Consider the following 20,645-nt stretch of genomic DNA (forward strand, 5'->3'; position numbering starts at 1 on the left):
TTTTAGAAAAACTGCGGCCTCTCATAAGAAACCGTCTTTTTTTCTGCCTGCAACTTAGATCAGTGAATGGGAACCATGTCCCCATTCACTGATCCCAGGGCTACCAGGGGACAGCAGGAGACACGGGATTGCGCGAGAGCTCGCCGCAGCGTGCCTCTGCATCAGAGCAGCCGCCTGGATGTGAGGATTGTTATAAACTGTTCTAATCACCTTGCTTCGACACCATCGTCTCACAGACTGTGAGATCACTTGACTCTCCACACCGCAAACAGGATATAGACTTTCTCAGGCTTCTTCAATGTTTACGTTATTTATTCAGGAAACAGGAATACAGATAGATACATTCATCATATCCTAGCTATGCCAATCTTCATGTTGCGTTACAAGCTCGTGATTAGACTCCCTGCTGGAGTCTATCAGGTACCTTCTTCCTAACTACGTTACACTAAACTACCTATGTACAGCATACATTATATCAGATTACAGAAAGGAAGAACATGCTTAGAAGTCGTCCCAGTCAGCCTTGCTAGCTAGTGCAGAAGGAAGAAGCAGAAGTGAGCTCTCGTAGCTCCCTCAGCCTTTTATACCGACTAGGAAAGAGTTAAATATGTCATCATCTTCGCCACCCCCTAGACCAGATTATTGGTGGACCCACTCGTGGTGTCATCATACACACCTACTTGATTAATAATCAATGAGGCATTTGACCCATATGCAGGAACGTGGATGATAAGTAAATATGGCCAATGTTTTCTGTTCCTGTGGTGTAGTGTTAAGGTCAGAGTAGTCCGATGGCCTTCTTTTAGGAACATGTTCTCAGTATCTGCGTGTATCCTCTGCTACACGCAGACCCTGAGATGCCTCTGCCTGCATCACAAAACCTCTATTTATTTTAAAGGCATACACTGCGGACAAGCCTTTTACATAAAACTCAGGCCAAGTAACTGAGGCCTACTTAAATTATAACAAGGATCACGTCCGGGTGGCTGAAATGGTTAAAGGACCTTTGTCGCGAAAATCTTAAAATTTAAGATACATGTTATCATATAGAAATGAGAAGTACGTTTCTTCCGGAGTTAAATGAGCCATAAATTAAATTTCTCCTATGTTGCTGTCACTTACAGTAAGTGGTAGAATTCTGACATTTCTGACAGATTTTGAACTAGCCCATCTTCTCATAAGGGTTCTTAGGGTTTTCTTTATTTTTAAAAGCACTAAGTAAATGCCAGTTGCTCCGTCCAACTGCCAAAAAGTTTGCAGTGAGCAGAGAAGCTGTCCAGAAATCACTGTATAAATCTATTTCAGGGAATGTCTTTATAAAGAATAAAGGCCATGCTGAGAATCCCCCATGAAGTCACTAATAGAGCAGTAGAATCAGTGAACCTGGCTGCCTGTACTAAGCACAGCAATCAGTATTCAGTACATTCTCTCACTGAACTATACTGACTACAACTAACTTAATAATCATTCTCTGACTAGCTAAATACAAGTATACAGTCAGTAATAGAGCAGTAGTAGATAGAATCAGTGAACCTGCCTGCCTGCATTGCACTAAGCACAGCAGCAATCAGTACACTCTCTCACTGAACTACAACTACAACTAACTTTAGTAATCACTCACTGGCTAGCTAGCTGAATACAAGTATATACTACAGTATAAGAGCACTGTTAGGAGTAAAAACGCTATGTTTTAGACAAAAAAACGCTCTTGCTGAAACAACAAATGGCCTGGAGATGATCCTCTCAGTGCCACAGTTTAGCAAGGAGGATGGAGCTTTTTAAGATAGCCGCCGCTTTATATACAGGAGTGGAGAGCATAGCCTCCCCTCCTATGATTGGTTGCTAGGGCCTTGCTGGGGGGGACTCTGATTGGCTCAGAGACGTAATTTCCACCCATTCACGACCTATCTAATCACAGCTTTTTTTACGCGATCACGAGCGTGAATATTTGTAATCATGGCATGCCTCGTGGCATGCTTTGAATACCAAAGCCGAATAGTGAAAAAATGCTCATGAATCACGGCTATTCCATGATCACGGAAAATATCTGCCCATCACTACATAACATACCTTTGTAGTTGGGTCCAGTTTAAGTGCTCTCTTTAAAATAGACATGGCTTCTTCATAGTCTCCTCTCTCAGATAGCACCTGTAACAGAGACAGTTTCTCATCACTGACCTCATATATATTATACACTATTTAATGTTGGCTGCCATGTCAAGATGTAATCGTACACAAATTCAACTGATTAGAACGAATGAATAGTGATATTTTAAATAAAATCAACTTTTGGAACAAGAGTGTCTGGTCATTTAATTCTCATTCAGTCAATTGTATGTGAAACAACTTACAGTAATTGTCTCAAAAGCAGCCGGATCATTCCACTTGCAGTCATTTTCAAGCTGATCACATACAATTTTTACATTAAATTGTATCTTTGTGTGGCCACAATAAGCCTTGTATGAGTTAGTTATGAGTTAATGAATGAATTCCTTAACCTCCCTGGCAGTTCAATAAATTTCAAGATATTAAACTTTTATGAATTTTTCAATAAAAGCATGAATAAACAGCAAATAATATGCAGAACATAAAGTAATGCTCGTAAAAGAAAATAAGTACAAGCAAGAACCAATAAGTCTCATATGCCTAAGTCACAGTATCCAGTAGTGACAGATAGGCATAAAATAAACAATGAACCACAATATAATAGTATCTAATAACCCGTCATCAACAAGATCCAAGTATCCTTGGGATAATGCAGAACGAAAGAATTAATTAAAGAACAAAAAAAATGTGAAAAGGTCGTCTGAATAACCATATTAGGCATATAAGGTTGTAAGGTTATGTAAGTGGGCCGAAGTCTGTAATGGTTTTCCATAGTTCCCAGGGCCAGGGATTCCAAATTTCATCAAACTTATCGACAGTATTATTTAATTTAGCCGTCATCTCTTCCAACCATTTTACATCTAGAATTTTATCAATTAGCATGTCTCTGGTCGGGGGATACTGGGAGCGCCACAAAGCTGCAATGGATCGTTTAGTGGCATTTACGAAAATAGCTGTAAGTTTACTGGCTTTGCATGATTGTCGAGGGAGAGGATATCTCAGGAGTAAGTTAAGTGGTTTGCATTCCACCTGGATTTCCCAAATTTCGCTCAGTAACTGGGCAACTGATTTCCAAAAGGGTATAATGCGTACACAGTCCCAAAAGATGTATAGTAAAGTGCCGCGGGTGGTCTGGCATCTCCAACAACAAGCTGGCACACTGGGATGCCATTTATTAATTATATCAGGAGTTCTATACCACAAAAATAGAACCTTGTAGTGGTTTTCTTTATATGCTGTGCAATTAGGGAGCAAGGAGGATGTCTTCCACGGTTTCTGCCACATAGGAAGCGTAATGTATATAGACAGCCAGGTAATGCGACCACATGGCCATATACCTATGATTAATGTGACAATCTCAAGGGGGGGTGTAAGGATTTGATATATCATAGAGATTAGATGTGGTTGGGTATGGCCTTTAACACAGAGAAGCTCACAAGGAGTAGGCTTTTCAAAGAGAAGTGGGCCCTGGAGCGACTGGGCGTAATGTTGAATCTGTTGGTAGTTGTAAACTAGGCGAGGGGATAGCTGGAATTTATCCTTGACATGCTCCACTGAGAAAAGTTTTCTAGTAAAGGGGGGGGCTTTCACATAGTAGAGTAAGATATTAGTGGGGAGTTCTGGGTTGTCCAATACATTAAGCAGTGTACATTCAGTAGTGACTATAGAAAACCTGGATTTACGGTACAACCAAATACTTTTTGTAAATTGGATAGTCTTTAACAATGAGGTAGCAGTTGGGTTGTTTAGGAATGACCAGAGGAGAGAGCATTGGGTGTAGCGGAGCTAAGCATTGTTTTTCAATCTCCATCCATTTAGAATAAACCGGACAATGAGTCCAAGGAACCACATGTCTCAAATGCGTTGCTAGATAATATTTAATAATGTCAGGAGTTCCAAGACCACCACACTCTCTCCGCGCCAACATAACCAAGTTAGGGATTCTATGGTATTTAGAGGCCCATATATAACATAGAATATCTCTTTGTAAAGAATGTAGTGCGGGCATGGGACCCGTACTGGGAGAGTTTCAAATAGAGTAGTTTCGGGAGAACAGTCATGGAGATACTATGAATTCTACCCAATTAATTTCAAATAATTTTCAAGGTTTTTTTTTTTTTACTTTTTTTTATATTGAATTCAATACAGGATATTGTATTAAATTCAATACAAAAAAAATTAGTTTGCCACCAGATGGATGTTGAAGACATTATGTGACCCTGACGTCATCTGAACACCGATCACCAGGAAATAGGTCATCTCTGAGGGAGAAGCAAATCCACCGAGGGACATGGAATAAGACACTGGGGAGGCTATCGAAGGTACACGTCAAGGAATTAGTATGCCAATGGTGAGTATAAGCCCCTCAATAGGTTAACCAGCTATAGGTGCCCCTGTATTTGTAAGCCAGGTATAGTTGCCCCAGTGTATGTAAGGTATAAGTGCCTCAAAAGCTGCTGCAACTTCTCTACACCACCGGGTCAACATGTGGGATTCCCTAGGATTCCATCTCTGATGGAGCAGAACTGGCTTTGCAGACGTCTCCTGTGTCACTACAGTACACAGAACTTCAGGAGGGGTAGAGAGGTTGGGGGCTAGGGACTGTACACAAAAGCCTGCTGCACACTGAATATGGACTGTCTACAAATCTTTGTCTGGAAAAGTTTGTATGATTCCTCATCAGTGGCTGAGCAGAAGCAGTCATTAGAACAATTGTGCAAAGAGCATAACATTTTTTTCCCTCCGTACCCTTAGTTTTCAGTCTCTCAGGACAGGGGCCCCCCTGCGGCTTCTGGGCCCATCTGCGGTTTCTGACACCTGCCCCCCCCACCCCGCGACTGCGTGACTGCATCCATTGCAGGGTCTATTGTTACGGCCTTGGTAAAGTAATAACTTTGTCTGAAGTTCCACTTTAAGTTTGAATTTGTTTATAGTGGAGGGCTATAGTTTCCTTTACACACCATATATTAGCAATATTATTTAGCCTGTAACACTCTTAGATTGCTCCCCATTATTCTGGGATCCGTAAATGGTCAATAAACATCAGGGAAGAAAGTCACCGTTCTGATTATCTCAGTCGTGTGTAGAGGGGTAAACCGACATTACCTTGCCTTTCCTATAAAGTGCCTTTGAATTGTTAACATCCATCTCAAGGATTGCATTGCAGGAATTCATGACGTCATCGTAGTGATGAAGCTTGAGCTGGGTGGCTGCCAGGTTATTTAGACACTTGATGCGGTGCTCACGAATCTCTTCTTCCTCCTCTGAGCTCAGCGGTTCTGAGTAATAGAGATAATGATGAGTCATTTTCTCAGAGATGAATGCATGTATGTCCTGATGCATGGTGCCATGACAACATATCCAGACATTCCATCTTGGAATACCAAGCATGCAGAGCATTGTGTCTATCGCCATGCTTTCACTGATTACAAGACACATATAGGACACACTGATTTTGTTAATAATAAGCCTGGAGTCACAAGGGTCTTATTAACTTCGTGATTCGGTTTCCTACTCGTGATGCACATTTTCTGCTTTGGTAATCTCCTCTAATGCATTTAGTAGTTTGTGGCCAGGCATCCTGACACATTGTGACGCAGGTATCCTGACACATTGTGACGCAGGTATCCTGACACATTGTGACGCAGGTATCCTGACACATTGTGACGCAGGCAGAATACTGACCTCAAGCACTCTCCAAGCAAACACTATTTAAAGAGACATTGAATATAATCTATCTTACACAGTTCATGTGATTATTTCCACTTACTGCACACAGGCTAATAGTACAAAAGCTTGTTCCCATTACAGCATACACAATACTCATTATAAAACGTGTGTTATGCAACTGACCACTATGAACCTAGCCTAAGAGTCTGAAAACGACTTTCTAAACCAAACAATTTTAAAGCATAACTTTTTTTTGTGTGCAATTTTTATTAACATAGCAAAGGGCTAAATCCTTCCATGTGTCCATGCTGAGGAGATGTCACCTCACTCCCTGTTGCTGTGACAGTGAGCAGTGAGTACCAGCACCTATTCAGTAGGAGATCTTGGGCAAGTCTCCCTAACACTGCTACTGCCTATAGAGCGCGCCCTAGTGGCAGCAGCTCTGGCGCTTTGAGTCCGCCTGGAGAAAAGCGCGATATAAATATTCTGTGTTTGTTTGTTTGAGTGAATTGGATTGAAAAGAGGAGTACCTTGTCCAATGATGACCATCAGAGGTTCCTGTCACATGGTTTCAACAGGAAGTGAGGGTCAGATTCCCCCAGCAAAGATACATACATTAGTAAAAACCGGGTAGAACATTTAATCCTTTCCCAAACTTAACATTTAAAACTTAGTTTTGTCTGGTGTTGCACTGTAACTGTGAATGCTAGCAAAAACTCTTTTTACTGGTTCTTTACATTCCTGGTTTGGAAGACATGATTTGCATACCCGCATAAGGTTATTGTGGGGTAGTGAGTAACATAAAAGAGGATAGTGGTACCGACAGCAGTATAAAAGTCCATCATTCAATGTCAGATGAGTTACCTGCAGTGCTTGGGGTGAGGAAGCTCAGTGCTTGGCTATAAGAGTGCATGGCACTTCGATATTCTTCACGCTCATAGTGGAAGTTTCCACATTCCCGTTTTTGGTTTGCAAGGCAAATGCGGTCAGCAGTGGTGAGGACTCCTAAACTGGGCTTGTCTCTGACTTTGATCAAAGCCAATTTATACATCAGAGAGGCATCAGATGGGATGTCTGGATCCCTGTAGTCAGAAACAGAAAAAAAAACAGTTTTCTTTATGTGTATACTCAGCCCTGAGGGTTATTGTCACCTTATGGACACCAGGAATTTTCACATTTTAGTGCTCCTCCCATTCATTCACCAATAACTTTATCATTACTTATCACACCTAACTTTTCTATATCTTGTTTTTTTCAGGACAAATTAAGATTTTAGTGTGTGATATCTTTATTTTTTTTTTAGTAATTATTTAATTTTCTATGCATTTTTTAAAGTAAAAACAAGAAAAAAATGAAAAAATACACTATTTCTCCATTTTCATTCCCTATATTTTCAAAATAAACAATGCTCCCATAAATAAATAAACCCCACATATTTTATTTGCCCGTTTGTCTTGGTTATCCCAACATTTAATGATGTTCCTAGTGCAATGTATGGAGATAATATATTATTTGGAAATAAAGGTTTACTTTTTCTATGTTGTGTTTTTTGTTTTCTTATTGTACCTAGCATTAATTGCAAGCCCTGCATGACATACATATTTACAAAGCTGAGTCCCTAAGATAACAATTTAGGTATTCTATTTTAAGTTCTGTCACTTTGTTTCCTTTTGCAAGCTTTTTATTTTGGTACAGAATATATGAAAATAAAATTGTGATTGCTTTTGATTCAGTTTGCCTCTTAAAATAATTCACAAGACATATGCCTCAACCCTAAAACACTTTAAAATGTATTCTACAACTTACCATGGTTTAAATAAACCCTTATTTTTCTACAGATTATACTTTGTTTGCATAGCCCCAGAAGAGTCTGGACAGCAGAAAAAAACAAACCACAAATGTCACCATGATGGAAAGCTAACAACCAGGGCTATTCAAAAGTGGGTGTTTTATAAGCTACTGACTCATGTAGTTTTAGTGCTAAAACTTTTATAATTTTAATTTTGAAAATTATATTTTTTGAGTTTATCCCTACCTCAATTTATATGTGACAGGGGTCCAAGCTATAAGACACATCAAAATGTATTCTACAACTCATTATGATTAAAATGAGGTCAGAATTACAGTATGTAATTTGATTACAAACTGGTAGAGATGTCCCGAACGGTTCACCGGCGAACGGGTCCAGGCGAACTTCGGGTGGTTTGCGTTCACCTGCAATAATAATATTATAAAAGGCAAGGTGCTTGTGCCGTTTTACTCACTGGTCTGCCTACACTAAATAGTTAAGGGACAGCTGCTGACAGACTCTGCTAGGGAGAGTTTAGTTAGGCTCTTATAGGCTTGTTCCTAGCTAATTGTTGTTCCTTATATTACTTTCCTCCCTCCTCCCTCCTCCTTCACTCCCTCCTCCCGGAGGGAGGAGGGTCTCATCTTCCAAGGAATTGTAGAATTTCAAAAGCCAGCTTATATACCTTGGCCGGGAATTGAACCCAGGTCTTGGCTGGGAATTGAACCCAGGTCTGAGTGCTTGGTAGATAGCTCTCTTAACTGCTATACCACCACCAACACTACATGCTGAAGGCAGCCTAGCATGTACCATTCTGATATATCCTAGAGAAAAATGAGCTTGCTTAAAGATTTGTAGTCTTTCAGAAGTCAGCTTACACATACCTTGGCTGGGAATTGAACCCAGGTCTGAGTGCATGGTAGATAGCATAGCTCTCTTAACCACTATACCACCACCAACACTACATGCTGAAGCCAGCCTAGCATGTACCATTGTGATATACCCAAGAGAAAAATGAGCTTGCTCTCTCTCTCTCTCTCTCTCTCTCTCTCTCTCTCTCTCTCTCTCTCTCTCTCTCTCTCTCTCTCTCTCTCTCTCTCTCTCTCTCTCTCTCTCTCTCTCTCTCTCTCTCTAGGACTTGATGGTTTTAAGCTGAAAATTCACTTCAATGGCATCAACGGATACCAGCAGAATTTCACAGGCAATTTCGAAATTCTGCCGGATTGAAAAAGCTATTCTGTTCCGACCAAACGGAATGGAATGACCAATTTCTGCCCAAAATTGCGGACAATACAATCATGTCTTCCTCCAGGTATTAGATCCCTTGAAACATGTTTTCTATTATTTTTCCAGCCGGTAGAAATGTTTCTAAATTTTAAAGTTCGCCTCCCCATTGAAGTCTATTGCGGTTCGCGAACTTTTCCGCGAACCGAACCTTCTGCGGAAGTTCACGAACAGCGTTCGCGAACCGAAAATCGGAGGTTCGCAACATAACTGCAAACTGGATGCACAGCAATCCATTATTCTCAAGATGCGCCTATGGCTTTTTTGAAGTTAATTTAGATAGGGGCTGGTTAGTGTTAGGAGTAGGTGGTGGGTGGTTAGGGTTAGGAGTAGTTGAAGGGCAGCTAGGGTTAGCCATAGTTAGCATAGTATTTTGTGCCTATTACCGTCATTTAAAGATTTCATAAGAACAATATGTAGTTTGATCATTTTAAACCACACTAATCTTTTCTATCCTGGTTCATTTTCCTTGATATTAACATTTGAAAATAAAAGTAAAAATATCAATTTAAAGGACAGTAAATTAAACACATTTTTCAGTAAAAAAGATAATTATTCAGATCTGTAAATCAGTCCTGAATGAGAAAGAAGTGAAATGAGAATGAGGAAGAAAGAAGGACAGAGGGACCGGGGTATTTACTTCCCAGAGAGGGACTTTCCCTCCAAAAAATGGATAGTTGGGAACTATGGTTTAGGCACCAAACATCTGTCTTCAGATATAACAGTATGAAATCATCAGTAAAGAATTTGAAAACCATTATGTACTGTTTTGTCTCTACTCTGTTCCTTGTGTTACTTTAATTACAATAAATCGGCCATATGTAAGTTGGATATAAAACTGCTGTCTTCTTTTATGGAAACATTGTTCTTGCAGAGGGACTTTTGTGACAGCATTGACAAATTATTGAAATAAAACATTTGAAATGGACGCACTGTAACTTTCCAGAGATATTTCTGATTTTGCAGCTGTTGTCATCTCACAAGACTGGGCAGTGTCAGCATGCACAGTCTACTGCTCATGGGTGATATATTAAGAAGCATTTGGAGCAAAACATTAGCATTTTATCACTAAATGACAGAGAACTATTCTGTTGCTGTCACTGTCATTTAGTAGTCTGTTGAGGGTAGTTGGATAGAGATGCGGTAAGAGGAAAGCATCACTCCAGCAATGTTTAAATTATTTTTTGAGCTAATGATGGTTTTAAAGCTAACTTGTCCCTGGAATTGATCAGCCATAAACTAATTTCTGCTATTTAGAGGAGCAGAACTGCGCACATCTTGTGCTCTGACTCCTGTGTTCTAAGTTGTTACTGAGCACAGTACCGAGTGATACTCTGCAGCCTCTGATTGGCAGCTGAACCAGGATGAAGGATGTTCACAAGTCTGTCTCGACCACCGCCTGCTGAGATGTGGAGTAGTGAAGAGGAGTAATACATTCTACTGGCAAGCACTATGGGCAACAAAAACAGGCAGACACAGGAGGTCATAGGGCTTGATTCACAAAGGCGTGATAACGCTTATCATGGTAAAATTTTTGTGCACAAATGCAAATTTGTTTGCAAAATCGTGACCGTTTCGCGCGCAAACACTAATTTTCACGCAAAAATGTCAGCAATTTTGCACGCAAATTTGCGCAAAAACTGTTACGCGCATTATAGCGTATGCAAACCGCTAGCGCGACCGTGAGAAGAGTTATCACGGCTTTGTGAATGAAGCCATTAGCGTGAGAAGATAACTGGAAAATCTCCACACCACCTACAAGTGGCTGAGGCTAGAAACACACTAGGCAGAAACACCAGCGCTTTTGCAGCTGATTAAAGTCTATAGGCCGCATGTAAAAACGCAAAGAGTTTTTACATGCGTTTTCATGCATTGTTTTTTCTTTTTTAAGAAAAATATGTTACTGTATTTTACTCCATTGATGATGGAAATTGATACAAACGTAAACATATACAAAAACGCAGAGAACCCCCCCCCCCAAAAAAAAACGCACACTGCAGACAACGCACAGTTTCCTGCGCTGCCTAGTGTGATCCCAGTCCCAGCCTGAGGCTGGTGGTCACCACGGCCCAATAGCAATTGCAAGGGCTGCTATCCTAATAGGTGTTATACCAGAAACCCTACAGACTTTCAGGCCCTGTTCACAGTGGTCAGTTGCGCTGCACAATAATTCTGCATGTCAACTCACTGCCTACACAATTCTATAGGTCTGTTCACAGTAACTGATCGTGTTATTCTAACTCGCTGATGCAGGGCTTTGTATTAAAGTCTATGTCCGGTCTCCATTGCAGTTTACAGTCATTATAACATGCGTGTTATGCAACTGACCCCTGTGAATCTAGCCTCAATCAAACTAAAAACTATAATATCACATATGCACATTTTCATCCCTCTTCCTGCACAGCCAAGGACCAGATCTCACTAGAAGCTCCCCTACAGAGATCAAGGATGAGAGGAGCTCCATGTTTTTTTTCCAGTGCCCAGAGTCGGCCTTAGGTTTCACTGCACCCTGAGCGAAACCGGATTTTGGTGCCTCCCCATCCTCTTTGCGCGCGTACACACATACGCACGCACACACACAGGCCCATATATAGCACCAACAATTTGCAGCGCTCGTTATAACTGTGGTGCGCCCCTCCCCCAGAAATGCCCTCAGACTCAGTATAGGTAGGTAGGTAGCCAGGTATAGGTGCCCTCAGTATAGGATCTCATGTGTAGGTGCCCTCAGTGTAGGTAGCCAAGCATAGGTAGTATAGTTGCCACAGTAAAGGTAGCTAGTATAGTAGCCCTCAGTATAAGTAGTATAGTTGCCCCAGTATAGGTAGCTAGTATAGTTGCCCCCAGTGTAAGTAGCATAGTTGTCCCCATATAGGTAGCATAGTTGCCCCCAGTGTAGGTAGTATAGTTGCCCCCAGTGTAGTAGCATAGTTGCCCCCAGTGTAGTAGCATAGTTGCCCCCAGTGTAGGTCGTATGCCCCCAGTGTAGTAGCATAGCTGCCCCCAGTGTAGGTAGTATGCCCCTAGTGTAGGTAGTATGCCTCCAGTGTAGGTAGTATGCCCCCAGTCAATCCCCCCCTTCTGCGGCAGCGGGCCAGGCAGAGACTGACTCACCTGACTTCCATGCTCCAACGCCGACGTCACTCTTCTCTCCCCGCCTCCGCTCCATCTGTAGTTAGAGCAGGGCTACAAGAAAATGGCCGCCGATTGTCCGTATTTGTGGACATCGGCGACCATGTTCTTGTAGTCCTGCTCTAAATACAGATGGAGAGGACGCAGGGAGAGACAGCGGGGCGGCAAGGGGCGACAGGGCGCATGCGCCCTTGAGAGCTGGCGCCCTGAGCAACCGCTCCGGTCGCTCATATCAAAGGCCAGCCCTGCCAGTGCCAGCCTGCTCACTGACATAAATTCCTTGCTTCCAACTGTCAAAGAAACTGTCACATGTGAGCTATTCTTTCATTTTTTCCATTCACCTGCCAATTACCAGCCATACATTGCTAAGACCTTTTTTAGGGACATTTGAGCAAGAAAGCCTTACAAGCTGTTATGTACTCCCCAGTTTGCGTTAAACCCCATCTAAAATCCAATCTAAAAAGCCTTAGTAGCAGACAGTTATATAAAACCCAATGTGGATTAAAGCCCTTCAAAATCTACTGTAAAAAGTACATACCAGGGCTAGTACTTTCTAGATCAGCTTGCTTGATCAGCAGATTGCTTTGTCTTGCTCACCACTCCCTGCCCCTATCTTCTGTAGTGTAGAATTAGGTCACTGGATTGGGCATTGAATTAGAATATTTGTATTTAAACACCTTTCAAAAATTGTTAAACTATCAATAATTCCTCACTAGTGGCCTAACTACCCAGGGAGCAGGTCCAACAGACTTGGGGGGTCTGAGTCAGAGGAGGCCTGTCAGACTTCCACTCCAACACTTCACCGATAGCTGCAATGCAAAGGCGCAGGGAAACACCGGCATCAGCTTCATATTTACCATTCACCTTATTGATAAAAAATACAACAGCAAGGGCTAGTTAACAGTGCTCAGTTGCATTGCAGAATAATTCTGCATGCCATCTCACTGCCCAATGCCCATACCATTCTGTGGGGCTGCTCACATCTCTGTGTTGTAACATATCCTGTTATTCTATCTCGTTGCAGGCAGGCTTTGTATAAAAGTCTACATCCAGTCTCCATTGCAATTCACACTCATTATAGCGCATGCGTTATGCAACTGACCACTGTGAATCCAGCCTAATACATTTATATTGCATCTGTTTAAGACATGTCATGTGTGGGGACACACGATTCTTAGATTTGTTTGGAGGAAAATGACAGGGGGAATGCCCTGCATAGTAGATACATTTACCAATCAATTTAATATCAAACAAGGTGAATGGAAATGTGTTCTGTTTTATTTCATGTTTGTCTAACTCCACCTATGTTTATGTACTGCTGCTAAGATGCCATACAGTGAATACCTTCCCAGAAGACCGAAGGCATATAATCCATTCGTCAGCAGAAAAGACACTTCTCCAAGGTGCATTGATCGGACGCCGAGCTCCAGTGCCTGCGTATAAAAAGGGTTATATAAAGCTATTCATTTATATGTAATTTAGTTATCCAAGAAAACCTTTCATGTATTCTATGTGTTAATGATTCATTGTTTCGATTACTGTAACTGTATATATGAATTGTATAGTGTATATGAATTGTATCTGAATTCTGAAACTTATCCATACACCATGTCCATCCCCCAAACATCCTAACCCCATGATCAGTTTACACCGTGCCCACTGCAGTAGAGGCCTACGCGGGTCTAATTTGCAGACCCACACGCGACCCGCACCCGCAGCCCCGCTACCCGCACCTGACCTGCAACCCACTTTCTGGTGAATCTGGTACCCGCACCCGACCAGCGACCCGCTTTTTCCATTGTATTATAAAATATACATTGGTAGTCTCACTGGAAGGCTTTAAGGTAAGTGAAAACTATTTTTATACACAAACCAAAGCCAAAGAAGTGTTTAAGATCTTTTTCTTTTACTTTTGACTAAATTATGACTAAATTATCTCATGCTTGCTTGCGCTACCCGCGAACTGACCCAGCAGTTACCCGCAACCCAATTAGAATCAAAATGGGTACCCAAACCCGACCCACAATTTGGGTAACCCGCGGGTACCCGACCTCATGCAGGCCGCTACACTACAGCATTGTGTATTGCATCGCATCGCACTACTGTAAATGCATTGCACAGCGGATAGTGCCAGATAGACTCATTGCTGGAATGAGGACATCTCACTTCCAGCATGGCAGCCACTATGCACTGCTGCATGCAATTTTAGCATTCAGTTTAAACATGTAAAAGGCAGCTCTCAGATAATCGCAAAGCATTCTGCAATCAGGCACACAAATCATCCCATTCAAGAACATAAAAAATATAAAAAAAATGAAAGGCACTTCTTGTGTGTTTAAGTATACAGATAGCAGATCACCTTCTATGTCAAAATCAGCATTCAGGCATTGGCGTGCCTATGAGTTTGACTCTGCCAATCCACAACCAAACCCACCCGAGCACAGACACAGCAGACATCCCATGACCAGATCAGATGTGGATGAGGCGATTCAAGCCCATAAACACACTGTCAAACAATGCCTTAATGCTGATTTTTTCATACAAAGCTATCAGCCAACATATAAGGTGAATAGGTGATATGCTTTTTAGCAGGCGTTAAGACTAACTGTATACACACAGGGAGCAGCTTTCCCGTTTTCTTTCCTTGTCCTACAGGTGCGGTACAAGTTCTGTAATAAGCTGCATACACATCAAGAAAGTTTGCCTAAGAGCACTCCACACAGAACCTAAAATTGACTTCAATTGTTTAAATATATGCCGGGAATTGAGCTTTAATTCCCCTATTTTATAAGCACTGCACTGCAGTGTGGCTGCAGAACTTTCACAACAGAGAGCTGTATTTACAGAACTGACAAGGGGCTTGATTCACTAAAGGGTGCTAACACAGTTAGCACGCCTAAAAGCTTTGCACGTGAAAAACTAGGGTGCTAAGTAGTTTGCATGGCAAAGCTGTTACTGTTCGCGTGCTATTTTAGCGCACGTAAAAGTTTGCGCGTGTAAAGGTTTGCACGCACCGCTTCGCGTGCAAAATCAGCCGCTTCACGTGCAAAGTATGCTTTGCAAAGTATGCTACTTAGCACGCGAAGCGTCTGATTTTGCACGCGAAGCGTGAAACTTTGCGCGCATATTGGAGCGTGCAAAGCCAGTTTGCACGTGCTAAGTGGCTTTTCACTGGCGTGCTAACACTTAGTACACTTTTGTGAATCAAGCCCTAGGACTAGGTGAACCACCTGTTAATCTCAGTTTGCAGTGTGTATATAAAATGCAGCTATTGTAATTAGAAATCACTGTATTTTTTTTTAAATAAAAGGAGAATAAATGTCCACTTCTTTCAAAAAAACAACTCCACTCAAAACAGCAAGGGGTCCATAAGCAAAGCTTGCACCGATCTGATAAACCTTCAGTTCTACATCACAGATTATCACCAACTTAGCAAACAAAATAAAGGTGAGATATTTTATTTTTTTCATAACACATAATTTTTCTGTAGACTGCCTGTCCCCATAATGTAAATAGGTAACCATCAGTATCCTGTAACCTGAAGAATTCTCTGTGTACATCCTTACCTGTATTACATCTCCATCATCCAGGACAAATGTTAACTTGGGGTCTTTCTCCACCAGACTTCCATCTTCCAAAATGCCCATGATATACACAGTCACCTCTTGACCAGGGAGGGGCTTTTCACCAAAGCCTGGCTTCAGAATTTTCTTTCTTAATAATTTATCATCTATAAATAGTTTTTTTTAGTTAGTAAATAAATGTACAAAGTGCCAATCAGCACAATCTTCACATGGAATTTCATGCATGTGTACATATATAAGCTAGATTTTAATGCCAAAACAAGCCTTCTCTCATCAGGGCTCTGTCCCCTGTACCACTAATGCTGGGTAAACACCATAAGTTTTTCCTCTTGATAGATGGATTCGATAGATAATTTCCAACATGTCCGATATTCCTTCCAATCGATTCTGTACTCGATTTCTCATAGAAATGAATTGAAAAAAATAAGAAAAACGAGCGGAAGATAAGAGAATCCAGTGCAGAATCGAGTGGAAAAATTGATCAGGTGGAAAATTGATCAGAAAAACCCAGCACAATGTGTGTACCCAGCATAATCCTCTCCAAACATATACACATGGTTTCAGTACTAGTTATATCCAGATAACACACAACCATATATAGAGATAACACCACTATTATCTCAGCTCATCATGCATGCTTCTTAGGGGTATTTTTCACTTTCTTTATTTTCTGGTTAAAACCAGTTCCTGGTTTTAGTACAGTATATCTACGCCTCTTGAGACTTAACCTTAGCCTCAGGGGCATAGATATATGTACTCCACTCTGATCACTGGCTGCATGTGTTCTTGTTGCCACATGTTACTACACTGATCGGTGAATGGGAACAGATGTTCCCAAAGCAGATCAAGGTGCCTGTAATCAATGATCACTGGCATCACTGAGACACCTGTAAAAAACAAAAAAGTAACGTTTAAAAAAATGCATAGATAAAAAAAACATAAATAGTTACCTTTGGGACTCAACTTTTTTTTTAATATATATGCCATGAAGCATGTAAATAAGAAGCAGTAGAGTGTTGTACCGTGTTAGCCATCAGTACGTTCCTATCAGGGAACATTTCCCTGCCGACAACAAAGATGTGGGACCTGCAAACACATCCATTCCACCAACAGTATACCAATACCAGGTAAACAACAGGAATACAAAGTGCAAGGCACCTTTTTCTGTGAGTCTTCTAATGTGGTACTTATGATCATGTTTGCTAAATGCCCTAATGGAATTTATGTGGGAGAAACAAGACAAACCCTACGTGAGCGTATGACCCATTGCAGGTCCACCATTAACAGAAAAAAAAATTAATATGCTGATCTCCCATTGCCCATACACTTCTGCTCACGTGGCCACGGTTTAAAGAGAATCTGTATTGTTAAAATCGCACAAAAGTAAACATACCAGTGCGTTAGGGGACATCTCCTATTACCCTCTGTCACAATTTCGCCGCTCCCCGCCGCATTAAAAGTGGTTAAAAACAGTTTTAAAAAGTTTGTTTATAAACAAACAAAATGGCCACCAAAACAGGAAGTAGGTTGATGTACAGTATGTCCACACATAGAAAATACATCCATACACAAGCAGGCTGTATACAGCATTCCTTTTGAATCTCAAGAGATCATTTGTGTGTTTCTTTCCCCCCTGAGGGGGGAGTGCATAGCAGAACCACAACACTGAAGAACTTGGCAGCCTTCCAGACACAGGCCGACAAGTCTGACAGGGGAAAGATACATTGATTTATTACAGAGACTGTTATAGTACAAAGTGCTGCAGTTAGCCAGAACACATTAGAATAGCTTTTGAAACTTGTAGGATGATAAAAAACAGGATGCAATTTTTGTTACGGAGTCTCTTTAAGTGATCTTTTCGTCACTGTATTAATGGGTGGCTTCAAATTGCCAACAGACTAATAAGAGAGGCTAAGTTTATACATTGGTTTAAAACTGTAGATGAAGGTTTAAATAAGTATTACAATTTCTTGAGCAGGTATGATGGGTTTTAAATCCCACTATCCTTTTTGTTTTGTTTTTTTGTTGTTGTTTGTTTGTTTGTTTGTTTTCTTTGGCCATAAATTCCTTTTGAATCCTTAAGAATAAGAATGTTTCAGGTGCTGCGCATATCTTCACAGCATAGACAATTGCCTTCAGATGACCCCAAAGATAAAAGTCTATGGGGGTCAGAACGTGAGACCTTGGGGGCCATTCAGCTGGCCCACAATGACCAATCCACTTTCTAGGAAACTGTTCATCTAGGAATGCTCGGACCTGACACCCATAATGTGGTGGTGCGCCATATTATGAGTGTCAGGTCCGAGCATTCCTAGATGAACAGTTTCCTGGAAAGTGGATTGGTTGTCGTGGGCCAGTTAAATGGCCCCCAAGGTCTCCCGATTTGACCCCCTTAGACTTTTATCTTTGGGGTCATCTGCAGGCAATTGTCTATGCTGTGAAGATATGAGATGTGCAGCACCTGAAACTACGGATACTGGAAGCCTGTGCTAGCTTTTCTCCTGCGGTGTTTCTACGAGTGTGTGAAGAGTGGGAGAAGAGGGTTGCATTGACAATCCAACACAATGGGCAGCACATTGAACACATTTTATAAGTGGTCAGAAACTTGTAAATAACTCATGAATGAATAAAGTTACATTAAAACCAAGCCCAAGCACACCATTGTTTTTCTTGTGAAATTCCCAATAAGTTTAATGTGTCACATGACCCTCTTCCTCTTGAAAAAACGAAAGTTGGATTCAAAATGGCCGACTTCAAAATGGCCACCGTGGTCACCACTCATCTTGAAAAGTTTCCCCCCTCACATATACTAATGTGCCACAAACAGGAAGTTAATATCACCAACCATTCCCATTTTATTAAGGTATATCCATATAAATGGCCCACCCTATATATAAGCTGTGTTCTATAGTAAGTCAGTATTCAGTAATTGGTCTGACAAAGGCTTCATTGCCGATAGCTTGAAATTGGTGATATAGTATAAACGAACAACAAAACTGAAAATAATACATCTTTATTTGTACTAGGGCATCATTTAAATGTTGTAATAGGCGGGTGTAAGGAATGTGGAGGAGGCAGCTGCGGGTAGTCTGGCGTCCTCCGCAGCTGCCTCCATTCTGCTGCCCAGCGTCACTGAGGGGGACATGGAGGAGGCAGCTGCGGGTAGCCTGGTGTCCTCCGCGGCTGCCTCCGCTCTATTAGCCAGTATCTCACCCGTGCCCCCGGCATCTGGCACGCCGAGGACGGGTTTGTCAGCTGCCCATAGGGCTGTTGTTACGTGTGCGCGCGTGCACCGTCACGAACTTTGTGCGGCAAGGAGGCGGCTCAGCTAACCTACGGATCGACTGACGTCACGTCATGCGCCCGCTGCCGCTGATTGGCCGGACGCAGGGGGGCGTGCTGTGAGGTCTCCTCGGGCTCTTAAGCCCGGAGGATTCAGTCCTTCTTTGTCTGCTGTTGCAAATGCTACGTGTTAGCACTCAGACCCTTAGATAGATCCGGTGTGCTTTGATCCGGGAGGAAACCGGGGATTTCACACAGACTAGGATTATCAGTATTATTGTTATATTGCTTGATTATTTGTGTATGACTCTGGCTATCTTCTGACTTCCCTTCAGCTTACGTCTCTGTACTTTAGCCCATCTGATCCTGTTGCTAACTCTGCCTGAATTACCATCATCCTCTTGCCTGCCGACTTTGCACTGTATCTTCCTGTCTGTAGCCAAACTGATCTGTCTGACCACTCTACTCACCAGTGAGCCCTTGTCACTGGTGAGGTTCTTTATTGATAGTACCCACCAGCTCCTCTGGTGAGGACTACAGTATTGTTACTATCCACCAGCTCCTCTGGTGATAGGCTTCTATATTATTAGTGCTCTCCAGCTCCTCTGGTGAGGGCTACTGTACTAATCACATCCTCCAGCTCCTCTGGAGAAAGCCACCATACAGATAGTACCCACCAGCTCCTCTGGTGAGGACTTCTATACTGATACACTCACCAGCTCCTCTGGTGAGGCAATTGCTAGCTATCAGTGCTACTGTTACACCAAGCATTATTCATTATACATCTCTTGTGTGTGGCTACACCTGTTACACCTTCTGTATTTGTTGTCACGGCAGCCTTCTGATATACCAGCATTATAGATGATTCTGCAGATCACCGTATAATCAGGTATATGTCTGCATTATAGGTGATACTGCAGATCACCTAATAATCAGATTCTGCCTTTGCTGACACCAATCGTTACAGCGGGACAAATAGGCAAATAAAATGTGGGTGGTTTATCCACAGTAGCACATTTTATTTTAAACTATAATGGCTGAAAAAAAAATTTTCCATTTTTTTTTTTATTATTCCTGTTAAAATGCATGTAAAGTAAAATAATGATTTGCAAAAAGTGAGCAAAGAAAGCCTAATTAGTAGTGAAAAAAACAAGATATAGATCATTTCGGTGTGATAATAAGTAGTGATAAAGTTATTGGCCAATGAATGGGAGGTGGCGCTGAAAGGTGAAAACTGCCCTGGTCCATAAGGGGAACACAACCTGTAATAGTCAAGTAGTTACATTAAGTGCCTACTTCCACTAGCACGCGCTTGAATCGCGTACGGAAATCCGCATCCGTTTTTAATGCGGATACACGTTCTGCATACGCATCTTTGTGGGAAAATACGCGTTGCAATTTGAAAACTGCCCAGCAACAACACCTATGTGTCATATGTCACATGTGTTTGCTGGGTAATCCGCGTTCGAAATGTAAATTTATGCATTTGTAATGCAGATTATATATGGCCCTATTGACTTCACTTGATTGATATTAGCTGCGATTTGCATCCAGATCCCACCCGCATGCGGAAAAATGCAGCATACCATCCACATTTTTTCTGCACTACATCACGTCCAAAAATTTGAAATTGAATGGAAATAGCTCCAGTCACTAACATGCGTTGCATTTTTGATGCAGAAATTCGCATGCGGAATCCGCGTGTAGTGGAAATAGGCCCTAAGATTTTGGGCCAGATGGATTAAACTGTTGTAAAGTTGCTGTGCGCAGGGAGGGCACAGAAATTTTACTGTCACTAGCAC

The 20,645-nt window shown here is 41.7% G+C and overlaps 1 protein-coding gene across 1 annotated transcript in view; it reads right to left on the bottom strand.

Annotated features, from left to right (window-relative positions):
- The window catches only part of LOC137563177 (peptidyl-prolyl cis-trans isomerase FKBP8-like), a 60,817-nt gene that overhangs the window by 34,140 nt on the left and 6,032 nt on the right, over nt 1–20,645 (bottom strand). Inside the window, exons 2-6 of the mRNA XM_068275316.1 lie at nt 15,544–15,707; nt 13,322–13,410; nt 6,640–6,857; nt 5,212–5,384; nt 2,071–2,148 (exon numbers count right to left, since the gene is read on the bottom strand). Coding sequence (XP_068131417.1) covers nt 2,071–2,148; nt 5,212–5,384; nt 6,640–6,857; nt 13,322–13,410; nt 15,544–15,707 — 722 coding nt within the window. The remainder of the gene's footprint in view (nt 1–2,070; nt 2,149–5,211; nt 5,385–6,639; nt 6,858–13,321; nt 13,411–15,543; nt 15,708–20,645) is intronic.

This window comes from Hyperolius riggenbachi, chromosome 3 (assembly GCF_040937935.1).
Source record: "Hyperolius riggenbachi isolate aHypRig1 chromosome 3, aHypRig1.pri, whole genome shotgun sequence".
Lineage (NCBI taxonomy): Eukaryota > Metazoa > Chordata > Amphibia > Anura > Hyperoliidae > Hyperolius > Hyperolius riggenbachi.